The 13,866-nt window shown below is 42.3% G+C and overlaps 2 protein-coding genes across 10 annotated transcripts in view; one reads left to right on the forward strand and one right to left on the reverse strand.

Annotated features, from left to right (window-relative positions):
• Positions 1 to 7,430, reverse strand: part of LOC121491384 (solute carrier family 4 member 1 adaptor protein) — a 35,935-nt gene extending 28,505 nt beyond the window's left edge. For both annotated transcript variants that reach the window (XM_041756238.1, XM_041756237.1), the window contains exons 1-5: positions 6,652 to 7,430; positions 6,245 to 6,437; positions 3,580 to 3,702; positions 2,092 to 2,152; positions 1,638 to 1,777 (exon numbers count right to left, since the gene is read on the reverse strand). In XM_041756238.1, the coding sequence (XP_041612172.1) occupies positions 1,638 to 1,777; positions 2,092 to 2,152; positions 3,580 to 3,702; positions 6,245 to 6,437; positions 6,652 to 7,314 (1,180 nt within the window). In that variant the 5' untranslated portion in view covers positions 7,315 to 7,430. The remainder of the gene's footprint in view (positions 1 to 1,637; positions 1,778 to 2,091; positions 2,153 to 3,579; positions 3,703 to 6,244; positions 6,438 to 6,651) is intronic.
• A 4-nt stretch (positions 7,431 to 7,434) lies between these two features.
• SUPT7L (SPT7 like, STAGA complex subunit gamma) lies at positions 7,435 to 13,526 on the forward strand. Of its 8 annotated transcripts, none has more exons than XM_041756248.1 (4): positions 7,435 to 7,571; positions 8,671 to 8,771; positions 9,412 to 10,020; positions 11,855 to 12,220. In XM_041756248.1, the coding sequence occupies exons 3-4, from the start codon at positions 9,608 to 9,610 to the stop codon at positions 11,949 to 11,951; spliced, it is 510 nt and encodes a 169-aa protein (XP_041612182.1). In that variant the 5' UTR covers positions 7,435 to 7,571; positions 8,671 to 8,771; positions 9,412 to 9,607; the 3' UTR covers positions 11,952 to 12,220. The 8 variants fall into 8 exon arrangements, 6 of the variants coding, with proteins under 6 accessions (XP_041612182.1, XP_041612178.1, XP_041612181.1 ...); XM_041756244.1 differs by lacking the exon at positions 7,435 to 7,571 and adding an exon at positions 7,596 to 8,178; XM_041756247.1 differs by lacking the exon at positions 7,435 to 7,571 and adding an exon at positions 7,596 to 7,935.
• The last annotated feature ends 340 nt before the right edge of the window (positions 13,527 to 13,866 follow it).

A 13,866-nucleotide genomic window follows, 5' to 3' on the forward strand; every position in this document is an offset into this window, starting at 1 on the left:
AGAAAAAAGAAAACTTATATGGTCAGTCTAAGATGTTCAATATCTAATAACAAAATTCCAGAGAGAAAGAGAAAACAGAGGGATTAAATGACTAATGGCTAATTTCAGAAATGTTTCTGAACAGTATCAAGAGTAAAGCTAAAATAGTTATATTTCCAGAATGGAGAATTTAATAAAGTTTACTTGCTATACATCCTTTCTGAGGAATCCACTAGAGGATTTCCACCAAAATGAGAGTAGATCAAGAAAAATGAAAGATGTGAAATCCACTGAAGACTATAATCATCCATGCCCTCTACTGTAGTACCAGCTTTTTAATCTGCTAAAACTATAGAAAGAAATACTCCAATAAAACAAGGAATACACCAAGAAACCTGAGAATCTGGGAATCAAGAAACAGAAAATCTAACCCTCAAAAAAGACAAAGGAAATCTCAAGGATAACAGCAAAGTAAGGTCCAGTTGACAGTCCTGCAGCAACTCAGAGAGCACTAAGTCCTAAAAAAAATAGTGTTCTTTAGGAGAAATGTTTCCAAAAAAGTCAGAACTGATCAATTATTTAATGTGATTGACGATGTGGGAAAATATATTTAAAGGTTATTGAAAGATGTGGGAAGAATGATCAAGAGCTATAAAATCCAAATACATAAAAACAAACATAATTATTAACTTTAGGAAAAACAAAAGAAAAAACTGCCAAGTTATGACTAATATTTGCATAAACATAATCATGTAAATACTAACTACTAATATAACAGAGTCAGTAGATGTTTAAAATAAATGACTCAAAATAAAGCAGCACACTCTTCCTTTTTAGAAATATGGATATTTTTAAATGCCAAAAGGAATAACTGAAAGAGTTAAAAAGACTGAGGAGGGGCAGGGCAAGGAACAGGTGTATTTTGTTATGAGTCATTGGTAGTCTTTTTTTTTTTTTTAATGTTTTGTTTATTTATTCATGAGAGACACACAGAGAGAGAGAGTGAGAGGCAGAGACACAGGCAGTGACAGGCAGTGAGAGAAGCAGGCTCCATGCAGGGAGCCCAATATGGGACTCGATCCCGGGTCTCCAAGATCCCACCCTGGGCTGAAGGTGGCACCAAACCACTGAGCTGCCCGGGCTGTCCAGTGCTTGCTTTTATTAAAGGACCTAATTTTTTTTTTAAGATTTTATTTATTTATTCACGATAGACATAGGGAGAGAGAGAGGTAGACACACAGGCAGAGGGAGAAGCAGGCTCCATGGCGGGAGCCCAAGGCAGGACTCAATCCAGGACTCCAGGATCGCGCCCTGGGCCAAAGGCAGGCGCCAAGCTGCTGAGCCACCCAGGGATCCCCTAAAGGACCTAATTCTGAACATACATCTATACCCATAAAAAATGTCTAGGAGAATATATACAATGGCTTCCTTTGAATACTGAGATATGGAATCTTTTCTTTTCACTACAGAATTCTATACAGTTTACACCTTCCCCTGAAAGATATTTTATTGCCTTGTGTTAAATTTTCCTTCCTTTTCTCTTTCTTTTTCTTTGTCTCTGTCCATCTCTATCTCTTTCCCCCTCTCTTCCTCCTTCTCCCTCCCTCTCTGTCTCCTCTGCTTTCTTTATTTTAAAGAAAAAAAAGTCTTCCACATACCTGCCTCCTGCCGCAGCAATCCCAAAGTATCAAGGATTCGACAAGCTTCCAGTGAACATTGGATCATTGCTTCTTTTTTCTTTCCTGAATGAATGGCCTCAGCTACCAGTTGTTTTCCAGTTGAATCATCCACAGGTAATCTATATTGGTTTGGAGGGAATCACAGCACAACACTAAGCTCTAATTTTCACCAAAAAAACTAATATGCTGTGATAATAGTCATGTTTTGACATGCTTTTATAATCTCTCATTCATCTTGTTCTATCTTGCCAAGGTGGTTGGATTTCAAATCTTTTCCTCATACCTCTGACCCATCTCACCCCATCTGCCAAATTATCAAAGCCCAAATTCAGGTATACCCTAAAAATAAGACTAAAGTTACTCTTTGGGTTTGTTGTCTACAACCTGAAATTGGCCACTTTCAGAAATGGACATTAATGAGAACAGAACATACCTCACCCTGCAGAGCCAAGTGCTATGCCCCTGTTCATCAAATTCATATTCTAATTCTTCTCCTGTGGGAGGAAGAAAGGCAAAACAATTTTAATAACATCTGAAAACTATTAGTTGAGACAAAGGGAAAAGAGAGGAAGGGTTAAATAAGAATATCAAATTCCCATGCCACACCGAATACTAAATTTCAAAGCATTTCACTTCTTATTCCTAGGGATTATCATTGAATAATAAAATTAAGATGAACTTGGGGACCCTGGGTGGCTGGCTCAGTCAGTTAAGGGGCCAACTCTTGATTTCAGCTCAGGTCATTATCTCAGGGTCTGGGATAGAGCCCTGCATTAGGCTCCACACTCAGCAGGGAGTCTGCTTCAGGAATCTCTCTCCCTCCTACTTGCTCTCTTTCTCTAAAATAAATAAATATTTTTTAAAAATTAGGATGAGCTTGAGGCAAAGAAAAGCAAACTCAGATTGGGGTGCCTCGGTGGCTCAGTTGGTTAAGCATCTGCCTTCAGCTCAGGTCATGATCCTAGGGTCTTGGGATCTAGCCCCATGTCGGGCTCCCTGCTCAGCAGGAGCTTGCTTCTCCCTCTCTCCTCTGCTCGTGCTCTCTCTTGCTATTTCTATCTCTCTCAAATAAAAAAATAAAATCTTAAAAAAAAAAAAGAAAAGCAAACAGATCAAAACTCCCCCAAAATGGCTTTATCCACTATATAGCAGCTTTCACACTTATTTAAGTTGTAGAGGTAATGAATTTGTCATAACTGCCTGGTTTTTAGAAGCATAAATATTAAGTGCAGAATGTATCCAGTTCACATACATATTCATAAGCACACACAGATATTCTCTCAAAGCATCACTACTGAAACAATCCTCTGTGGAAACATCCCTTACATCATATAAAGTGAACATTCATGTTAAGGATTATAAAAGATCAGATGAATTAGAAACAAAAAAAATTTAAGACGTTAGGACAACCTCCCCACCACCCAAGTCTAAGATCTTTTGAGAGAATGGGACAAGTCAAAAAAAAAAAAAAAAAAAAAAAAAGGTAGTCTCTTTTTCCAAGATGGGAAGAACTAACAAGAACTAACAAGACTTTTACTATTTTCGGGATCCCTGGGTGGCGCAGCGGTTTAGCGCCTGCCTTTGGCCCGGGGCGCGATCCTGGAGACCCGGGATCGAATCCCACATCGGGCTCCCGGTGCATGGAGCCTGCTTCTCCCTCTGCCTATGTCTCTGCCTCTCTCTCTCTGTGTGTGACTATCATAAATAAATAAAAATTTTTAAAAATACCAAAATTAAAAAAAAAAAAAGACTTTTACTATTTTCAAAATAAACCTGAAGCGATCGACCGTAGGGCAAGAACTGATTAAGGGGAACAGTGGAACAGCAGATAAAATACAGCATTTCTAAGTACCCTGAAGATCTATAAAACAACACCGCAATGGATACCTTTTACTGGCAGGGTCAGAATCTGTTTACATACCTTCTCGGTCAAAAAAACCTTGGAGAGCCTTTTTTGGATCCTTTATATAAAAGGCCTCCCTTTCTTGCTGAAACTCTAAGACAATGGGGTTCTCTTCGGCCTCATCCTCTACAGCATCTTCTCCTACAAGACATGGGAAAGAAGAACAAACAGACATAAGAAGAGACTATCTTAATGACACCCACTTTCCATTCAGCCTGCACAAACATACAGTTATCAATAAAAAGAAAGGTGAGGGGTTGGGGAGGAGGGGGCAAACACAAAACCACTAGTATAAATATCTTTAGTTTTTCTAAATTGTGGGACAAATTAAAACTTGCTTTCATGGCATCTTATTTTTTTTTCTCCATCACTATATTTTATTTTTTTATTTTTTAAAACGAAGTCTTTTTTTTTTTTTAAGATTTTATTTATTTATTCATGAGAGACACAGAGAGAGAGAGAAAGAGGCAGAGACACAGGCAGAGGGAGAAGCAGGCTCCATGCAGGGAGCCCGATGTGGGACTCGATCCTGGATCTCCAGGATCACGCCCTGGGCTGAAGGCGACAATAAACCGCTGAGCCACCCGGGCTGCCCTCCATCACTATATTTTATTTTTTTTTTTACTTTTATTTTTTTAATTTTTATTTATTTATGATAGTCACACAGAGAGAGAGAGAGAGAGAAGCAGAGACATAGGCAGAGGGAGAAGCAGGCTCCACGCACCGGGAGCCTGACGTGGGATTCGATCCCAGGTCTCCAGGATCACGCCCTGGGCCAAAGGCAGGCGCCAAACCGCTGTGCCACCCAGGGATCCCCATCACTATATTTTAAAAACAAAATTACCTACCACATTGTCCATGGGAAAAAAACCTAAGCTTCTTGCTCTGGTATTCCTGCTCTCTAACACCTGGGTCTAATACTCTGTATCCATTATAATTTATTAATATTTACCATATCTGCCAAATAGACTGGTCTACTCATTACTTGGTAAAAATCATCAATCCCGGGGGCCTGTGTGGCTCAGTTGGTTAAGCTTCTGCCTTCAGCTCAGGTCATGATCCCAGGGTCCTGGGATTCACTCAGGACCCTGCTCAGCGGGGAGTCAGCTTCTCCCTCTCCCTCTGCCTGCCACAACCCCGGCTTGTGCATCTCTCTCTCATTCTCTCTTTTTCTGTGTCAAATAAAAACACAAATAATCTTAAAAAAAAAAAAAAATCATCAATCCCTGCCCTGAAAACGATCCTCAATACTAAGCTTCCTGGGGGCTAATTTTCCTTTCCTTCAAATTCCAGCTCAAGACACATCTGTTTGTAAACTTAAAAACTGTCTCAAATTTAAAGTCAATGTTGCCTAACAGCAATATGAAAGCCATACATGCAACTTTTTATCTTCAGGGCGCCTGAGTAGCTCAGGTGGTTAAGGGTCCAAATCAAGATTTCAGCTCAGGTCATGATCTCAGGGTTGTGGGGTTGAGCCTTTATCCGGTTCCACACTCAGTGCAGAGTCTGCTTGAGATACTGTCTCTCCTTCTCCCTCTCTCTCTCTGCCCCTTCCCCAGCTCACACCTATTCTCTCTCTAAATAAATACAATCATTAATAAAAAAAACTTTTTTAGGGATACTTGGGTGGCGCAGTGGTTTGGTGCCTGCCTTTGGCCCAGGGCGCGATCCTGGAGACCCGATATCGAATCCCACGTCGGGCTCCTGGTGCATGGAGCCTGCTTCTCCCTCTGCCAATGTCTCTGCCTGCCTCCCTCCCTCTCTCTCTCTCTCTCTCTGTGTGTGTGACTATCATAAATAAATAAAAATTAAAAAAAAACTTTTATATTTTCTAGAAAGCACATTAAAAAGGGGAATCAGGGCAGTCCTGGGTGGCTCAGCAGTTTGGTGCTGCCTTCAGCCCCGGGCGTTGTCCTGGGGACCTGGGGTCGGATCCTGTGTCGGGCTCCCTGCATGGAACCTGCTTCTCTCTCTGCCTGTGCCTCTACCTCTCTCTCTCTCTGTGTGTGTATCTCGAATGAATAAATAAATGAAATCTTAAAAAAAAAAAATGGGTGGGGGAAATCAGGTAAAACTATTACATGTAAATCAGTATAAAATAATACGAATATTTTACATTATTTTTTCACAGTAAGCCTTTAAATCTAGTGTGTATTTTAGGTTTATAGTACAAGTCAGTTTGGACTAGTCATACTTCAAGTGTCCAATAACCACATATGGGTAATGGCAACTATATTGGACAGTGCACGTCTAAGTCCTCAGTGATTACTCCCTTCTCTAAACCCTTACTTTAGCATACTTAGGGTTTCTAGCTATTGTTTTACACTTACGAAGTAATTTCATCATATTTATCCAATCTTCCCAACAATACATTAAGATGATCTTTTTATATTCCTAGTTCCTGAATACCCATCCTCCAAACTGCCTGGCATTATAGAAAATTCCATTTATTCTTCTGGCCAAGGGACAAGCTTTCTCTGATCAGCTATTTCACATTTCAGGGAATTTACATACATAAAGTACAAAAAAAATGAGGCACTATCCTACACTGAACATTCCATGGTTTTTGATTGAATGTAGTTCCAGCCCCTCCAGTGATGATAATCAAGATCACTGCTCTATGTACATACCACTTGTAATGAATTTACAATATTAGGTTCCGGCAGCAATTTTAATCTCTTACCCATTCCCCAGGTACAGCCCATTTCATCATCTTGACTACTAGTATTTCTCTTCCTTTCGGTGGTGTCCACTTCTTCCTCATCCGAGTCTTCTCCTAACATCTTCTTCTCCAACATCATTTGCTGCTGCTTGCGCAATTCCTTCAGTTGCGTTACCGTCAGCTCGGATTCTGCCTCTCGGTCTTCCTCTGGTCCCTGATGAACCAAGCGAAAGAATTCTTTCAGAGTTCAGGAGTGTTGGAGTCACTTTCAGAAATATGGCAACGGGGACACGTGTCTGCAGAGGAGCCAGATTCCCCCGCTTTGTCCTCGGGGACGGGGAGAACCTGCTTCTTCACAGAAAGCGTAAGCAACTCTGGAACCCAGCCCGTGCACTCCAGAGATTTCAGCATTACCTGGTTCTACTTACCTGAAGAAGAAAGAGCCGGCTGCTGCCTCCAAAGCGAAGGACGTGCCCGACGTGGACGCGACGATAGGTGCGGGGTGGGATGCGGGTTTTGTTAAGAAAAGTGCCGTGGGTGCTTCCCAGATCGTACAGGTAGAAGCCCGGCCCTTGGCCGTCGCATTCTCCTTCGAGGCCGGCCGCCCTGTGCTGCAGCACGGCGTGGTACCGGGACACCGAAGGGTGCTCCAGGCAGACGTCGCAGCTAGGCAGCCTCCCGAAGAGGCAGCAACTCGTCCCTTTCAAGCTACGGGCGCCAAGGATGGTGCCGCCCTTGAGCGTCTCTAGGCTGTAGGGGGCCGAGGCGGGGCCGCCCCACGGCGGCTCCCGGTAAGGGGGAGCCCGGGCCGGGCCGCCAGCTGAAGGAGCCGCTGAGGGGGGCCGCGGCTGCTCCGTCGGTGGACTCCTGGTGTCCCCGCTGTCGGGCTGGACTGGCGGGACGTCCGGCTCCCCGGGGTCGGGCTCTGGCAGCGCCGTGGGCCTTTCCTTCTTTACCTCCTCAGGGTTCGAAGGACTGGTGGCCGGAGCTTTGCCCCGCACAACCGGGGGCACCGGCAGGGTTGGTTTCTTGAAGTCATCACTGAGCTCTTGCAAAGCCAGCGGCTCGGACTGAGAGGGACTATCAGCCATCCTCGGGCGGGTGCACTCTCAAAATCTGTTCCTGGGAAACCTACCCCCGCAGTCTCTAAGTTCCTCTCTCCCTCTCCCTCTCTCCCTCTCCCTCTCCCTCTCTCCCTCTCTCTCTCTCTCTCTCTCTCTCTCTCTCTCTCTCAGCTCCCAGCGGCTTCTCTGGGCAGCGATGGCGGAGTTGCTCCTTCACCACCCACACACGACGTTACGAAGAGGGCAACATCACGGGAAGGAAAAAACAGTAAAAGGAGACCGAGGTGCTGTGACAATGGGGACATCTTTAGAGGGTGCAACCTGTCGTAATAGCTTCCTGTGGCATATCCTGCGTGAGGAGAAGCGCTTCCGACAGCCTAGGACCACCCATCACCTAGCCAGCTGTCGCGGGCCTGGCGACCCTCGCCTCAGGCCTTCCCGAGTCTGCAGCCTTCCAGCCCAACTCCCGTGACGCGGCAGTGAATAGTCGCGCTTCCGTGCCGCGGTCTAGGCCCAGACCTCCTCGTCTCCCAGCCGCCCCGGCATCAATGACTCCAGGCCCTTGCGCCTCCTCACCCTGACTGGGAGCTGCCGAGGACCGGGGCTTTCTTTGAACTTACTCTTCGTGTTCTTTTCGGTGAAATCAAGGTTTTATTTTGTTCTGTGTGGTCCCTTCGTTGATCCATTTCTTTGTTCATTTTGTTTTTTCGGAAGCCAGTTATTGAGACTGCATAGTGTAGTGGTTAGGGGCGCAGGCTCTGGAGCCTGTCTTGATTTTCTCCCGCCATCTTTTGTGACGTTGGGCTAGACCGTGGGCCTCAGCTTCCGCCTCTGAAAAATGGGATAGATGTGGAGATTGAATTAAACAGTAAAGACAAAGCCTGGCACATGGTAAGCACTCAATAAATGCCAAATATACTGTGCGCCAGGCACTACAAAGATCATGGGGGTAGGTGGAAGGATAAACTCGACTGAGATAAGTCTTAGTTTCAATCCAGGTATAAATGCTGTGGTGAAGACATGCAAGTGCTGTGAGAATATAAGGAAGGGAGATTTCCTGGGGAGGCGAGGAGACTGGTGACCTAAACTATACTTAAATACTATCCTTATAAACTATACTTAAATCGAATACAAGTCTGCCAGGGATGTAGTGCGTGGAGGGGCATTTCTGGCGGAGATCACAACTTAAAGGGTCAACTGGAAATACATGACATGCTCAAGAATCTGAATAGTAATGATGCGGTTAGAACCAGGGTGGAAATTTCCTCCAGGAAGCTCCTTCTTTGTGCTTTCACTGCACCAGGTCTGTGTCTCTAGAACAGCCCTTACCATACACTTTCATATTGAAATGTTCTGTTTATATATTTCTCTCCCTCACCTCAGGTCAGGGATCTTGCAGTGGTGCTTGTCTTCTTCCATAATGCCTGGCATTTGATAAACGTTTGTTGACCTTGAAGAGACATATGGGCAACAACTCCGGAAAGGTGGGTTAAGTCAGATTGCAGATTTTGATGAATGGTAGCTCCAAGACTCCTGGCTGACTTTTTCTAGTAAGCAAAGAGAAGTTGTTAGATGTGAGTTTTAAAAAGATGAAGTCTAGCAGCACTGGAGCATAGATTAGATACAGGGAGATACTGAAGTAAGGGATACCAATTAGGAGGCAGCAGAAATCACTGAGATTCTTCTGTATATATGTCAGAGGTTGAATGCGTAAGGCCATTTAGATTACTGGTCAATAGATTTTTTTCATCGGGACCAGGGAAAAGGTTGCCTGTGTTTGACACACATAGAAGAACCCCCTCTTCCTATCTTTAACTCTACCCCCCACCCCACCCCTTTCTCCTACTGATTCAGGGCGGATGTGTCGAGATACCCTGAGAAATACTCCAGGTCTCATTTGAGGATCTTGCCTTCAGATTGTTCAGGATTGAGCATGATGGTAGTTCTCGTAATGAGTTAGTGGGGTAATATTGAAAACATGGACACTAGCCCTCCCAATACCATTGCAGCTTTTAGTCTACTAATGACCCAAATTCCACCTGTGGTTCAGTCCAGTAGGAATTGTCATTGTATGTGACTGTGATGAATGGCATCTAACAGTTATGTTTCTCTTAATTTCTTCAGGGAGAACGTCTTTGGTCCTACAGTGTTGCTGACATTGACATTTTCTGAGTGGTCTTGAACAGCCTACTTTCTATGTAAATAACTGGCTAGACTTCACTTTTTTTTACTATAGAAGCCTATAACGTAGAGATTTAAAAACACTGCTTTTAGGTCACTACTACATTTATCTACAAGGTTCTTCCTTTCTTATTCCAAAATGTTGAGATACTGGGGAGAGATACCCATCTCATCAAGCCAGACCAACAGAAGTTCTTTTGATTTGCTCCCACGGGAGTTCCGTCTAGTGGAAGTCCATGACCCACCACTGCACCAGCCCTCAGCCAACAAGCCCAAGCCCCCTACAATGTTGGACATCCCCTCAGAGCCATGCAGCCTCACCATCCATACTATTCAGCTGATCCAGCACAACCGACGTCTGCGCAATCTCATAGCCACAGCTCAGGCCCAGAGTCAGCAACAGACAGAAGGTGTAAAGACCGAAGAGAGTGAACCTCTTCCCTCTTGCCCTGGGTCACCTCCTCTTCCTGATGACCTCCTGCCTATGGATTGTAAGAATCCCAATGCACCATTCCAGATCCGGCACAGTGACCCAGAGAGTGACTTTTATCGGTAAGACAAGGCTTTGCTATTTCTTTTTTCCAAAAAGTCTTCACAACAGCACTGTTAAGCATGCAGTCCTAATTCCATGAGGAAACTGAGTATAAGAGTAATCGACATGGCCAGAGTTGCTCAGGTAATTGGAAGGAAGTCTAAGACTTGAATCCTGATCTTCCATATCCGGAGTCTGTATCTTTTACTTTTGAGGTAACAAATATTTACTGAGTGCCTATTACATGCCAAACATTTTACTAGGAGCAAGATACTGCACTAGTATATTAAAGAAACCATGGCCTCAGTCCTCAGAGTTTAGTCTTTCTGTTTGATTTAAAATGCATATTATGGGTTTAGGTTAGTATCCTCAAGTTGAGATTCATGGATTTACTCTCATATTATTAGGAATCCATAAGTTCTATACAAGAATTTTTAAGTTGTGTACAGTTGACCCTTGAACCACATGAGTTTAAGTTGTGTGGGTCCACTTACATGTGGATGTTTTTACAGTACAGTACTAGAAATGGATTTTCCTTACGATTTTCTTTTTTCTAGCTGACTTAGTGTAAGAATACAGTATATAATACATATAAACATACAGAAGAAGTGTTAATCAACTTTATATATCATCACTAAGGCTTCCAGTCAATAGTAGGCTAGTATAAATCATTGGGGTGCCGGGCTGTTTCAGACAGAAGAGCACGTGAAATCTTGATCTCGGGGTCATGAGTTCAAGCTCCATATCAAGTATAGAGATAACTAAAAAAATAAGGTAAAATACGCTTTTAAAAAAACTTGGCTGTTAATCATTAAGTTTTGGGGAGTCAGAGCTGTTTGTGGATTTTCAGCTGCACAGGGAGTTGGTGCCCCTACCCCCTATGTTGTTCAAGGGTCCAGCTATATTTTCATTGTGATAACATCACTTTAGAAGTAATATAAAAATGTTCTTGATCCTTGCTACTCAAAATCTGGTCTCAGACTAGGAGCATCAACATCACCTGGGAACCTATTACGAATTCAGAGTCTCAGGCCCTACCCAGCCTCCTGAATCAGAATCTTCATTTTAGGGACGTCTGGGTGGCTCAGTGGTTGAGCATCTGCTTTTGCTCAGGTAATGATCCCGGGGTCCTGGGATCGAGTCCCACATTGGGCTCCCCAGAGGGAGCCTGCTTCTCCCTCTGCTTGTGTCTCTGCCTCTCTGTCTCTCATGAATAAATAAATAAAATCTTAAAAAAAAAAAATTCTTCATTTTAACAAGATCTCCAGAAGATTCATACGTGTATTTAAGTTTGAGAAGCCCTGCTCCATATCCTCTAAACGACTGCCTTATGATATAATGCTACTACTGCATTTCAGTGTGTAAGTTTGCATCTGGTGCCAAAAAATTATTTTTCATTTTGAAATTTGTCAGACCAAAGAAAAATTTAAATAATAGTACAAGAAATGGCTAAATACTCTTTACCAGGATTCACCAGTTGTTAACATTTTGCCACATCTATTTTCTCTCACATGTGTATAAGCATGTATACACACACATACACACGTAAATAAATGCATAACAACTGTAAATATATACACGTTCAGTCTTTGCCAAATATTTTAAAGTTGCACATATCTCAGTATTTCACCCCTTAATTCTTAAGTATTCTTCCACCCCTAAATTGTTCACTTTAACCTAAGAATAAAGAAAATTTCCTACATAACCCCAATACCAATATCACACCAAAATAATTGAACACTAATTAAATAATATCAATTATTAAGTCTGTGTTCAGATTTCTCCAAAATATCCTTTATAAATAAATTTTCCTCTAATCCAGAACCTAAAAATGAATTTCATTTAGCTGTTTAGTGTCTTGTTTTTGTTTTTGTTTTTGTTGGAGAAAGCGTGTGAGCAGGAGAAGGTAGAGGAAGTGGGAGAGAGAATCCCAGAACAGACTCCCTGCTGAGTGCAGAGCCTGACTTGGAGCTCCTTCCTGAGATCCTGAGATGATGACCTGAGCTGAAACCACGAGTGAAACACTCAACCAACTGGGCCACCCAGGCACCCCTATTTAATGAATTTTAAACCAGAAGAGCTTCCTGGGCGGCCCTTCCTGGGTGGCTCAGCGGTTTAGCACCACCTTCAGCCCAGAGCGTGATCCTGGAGACCCTGGATCGAGTCCAATCCGGCATCAGTCTCCCTGCATGGAGCCTGCTTCTCCCTCTGCCTGTGTCTCTGCCTCTCTCTCTGTGTGTCTCTCATTAATAAACAAAAATCTTAAAAAAAAAAAAAAAAAAGAATAGCTTTTTTATCCTTTTTTAAAACACAGGATACTAATCTTTAAGAGTTCAGGTCATTTAGATGTAGAATGTCCCACTCACTGGATTTGCTGATTATTTGCTCAAGATTAGATTGAAGGTTAAATATATTTGGAAAAAATACATGTAAGTAATATTGTATACCACTTAATTTCATCTGTTATTGATAATAGTTACTACTATTTTAATTGCCCCAAAGTAGTGAGAAAAGAACAGAAATGGACTTATTACTATGTAAGGGTTGCAGTTCCAGTTGACCAAATGATGTCCTGGTGCACACTGTATAATTGAAGGTTCTGAAGTCCTTGGAATAGTGAAAAAGGTAGGGGTAACTATCATTACATGCATCTCACATGTTCATATAGATACAGCTTCAAAAAACTTGCTCTGTAGTGATCAGTACCATATTTACATTTTGAAGGCAATTTAGTTTTAAGAATATTGCCATCATATTAAATTGATGCTGTTATTTAGAATTTTGTAGTTTTGCATCAAACTTTCTAATTTTTTTCAAGTTTTTACTTAAATTCCAGTTAACATACAGTGTAATGTTAGTTTTAGGTGTAGGATTTAGTGATTCATCACTTAACATTCAATACCCACTGCTCATCACAAGTGTCCTCCTTAATACCCGTCGTCTGTTTAACTCATCCCTTCGCCTGCTTCCCCTTCAGCAACAGTTTCTTCTCTATAGTTAAGAGTCTGTTTTATGCTTTGCCTCTTTCCTTTTTTTCCCCTATGTTCATCTGTTAGGTTTCTTAAATTCCACATATGAGTGAAATATGGTATTGGTCTTTCTCTGTCTTATTTCACTTAGCAAAATACTCTCTAGTTCAATCCATGCCATTGCAAAGGCAAGACTTCATTCATTTTTATGTCTAATATTCCACTGTGCGTATATACGTACATATATAAATATATATCACATCTTCTTTATCCATTTGTCAGTCATTGGACATTTGGCTCTTTCAGTAATGTGGCTATTATTGATAATGTTGCTGTAAACATGGAGGTGCATGTATCCCTTCGAATCAACATTTTTGCATTCTTTGGGTAAATACCTAGTAGCACAATTGTAAGGCAATTCTCTTTCTAGCTTTCTGAGGAATCTCCATACTGTTTCCAGAGTGGCTGCGCCAGTTTATATTCCCACCAACAGTGTAAGAGGGTTCCCCTTTCTTCACATGTCTCCACCATGTTTCCTGTGTTGTTAATTTTAGCCACTCTGGCAGGTGTGATCTGTATCTCATTGTAGTTTTGATTTGTATTTCCCCGATGATGAGTGATGTTGAGCATCTTTTCACGTGTTTGTTAGCTATCTGTATGTCTTCTTTGGAAAAATGTCTATTCATGTCTCCTGTCCATTTTTTAACTGAATTATTTGGTTTTTTGGGTGTTGAGTTTTAGAAGTCCTTTATAGATTTTGGATGGATACTAACCCTGTATCGGATATATCATTTGCAAATATCGTCTCCCATTCCAAAGACTGCCTTTTAGTTTGGTTGTTTCCTCCACAGTGAAGAAGCTTTTTAACTTGATGAAGTCCCAATGGTTTATTTTTTA

This window comes from Vulpes lagopus, chromosome 5 (assembly GCF_018345385.1).
Source record: "Vulpes lagopus strain Blue_001 chromosome 5, ASM1834538v1, whole genome shotgun sequence".
Classification (NCBI taxonomy): domain Eukaryota; kingdom Metazoa; phylum Chordata; class Mammalia; order Carnivora; family Canidae; genus Vulpes; species Vulpes lagopus.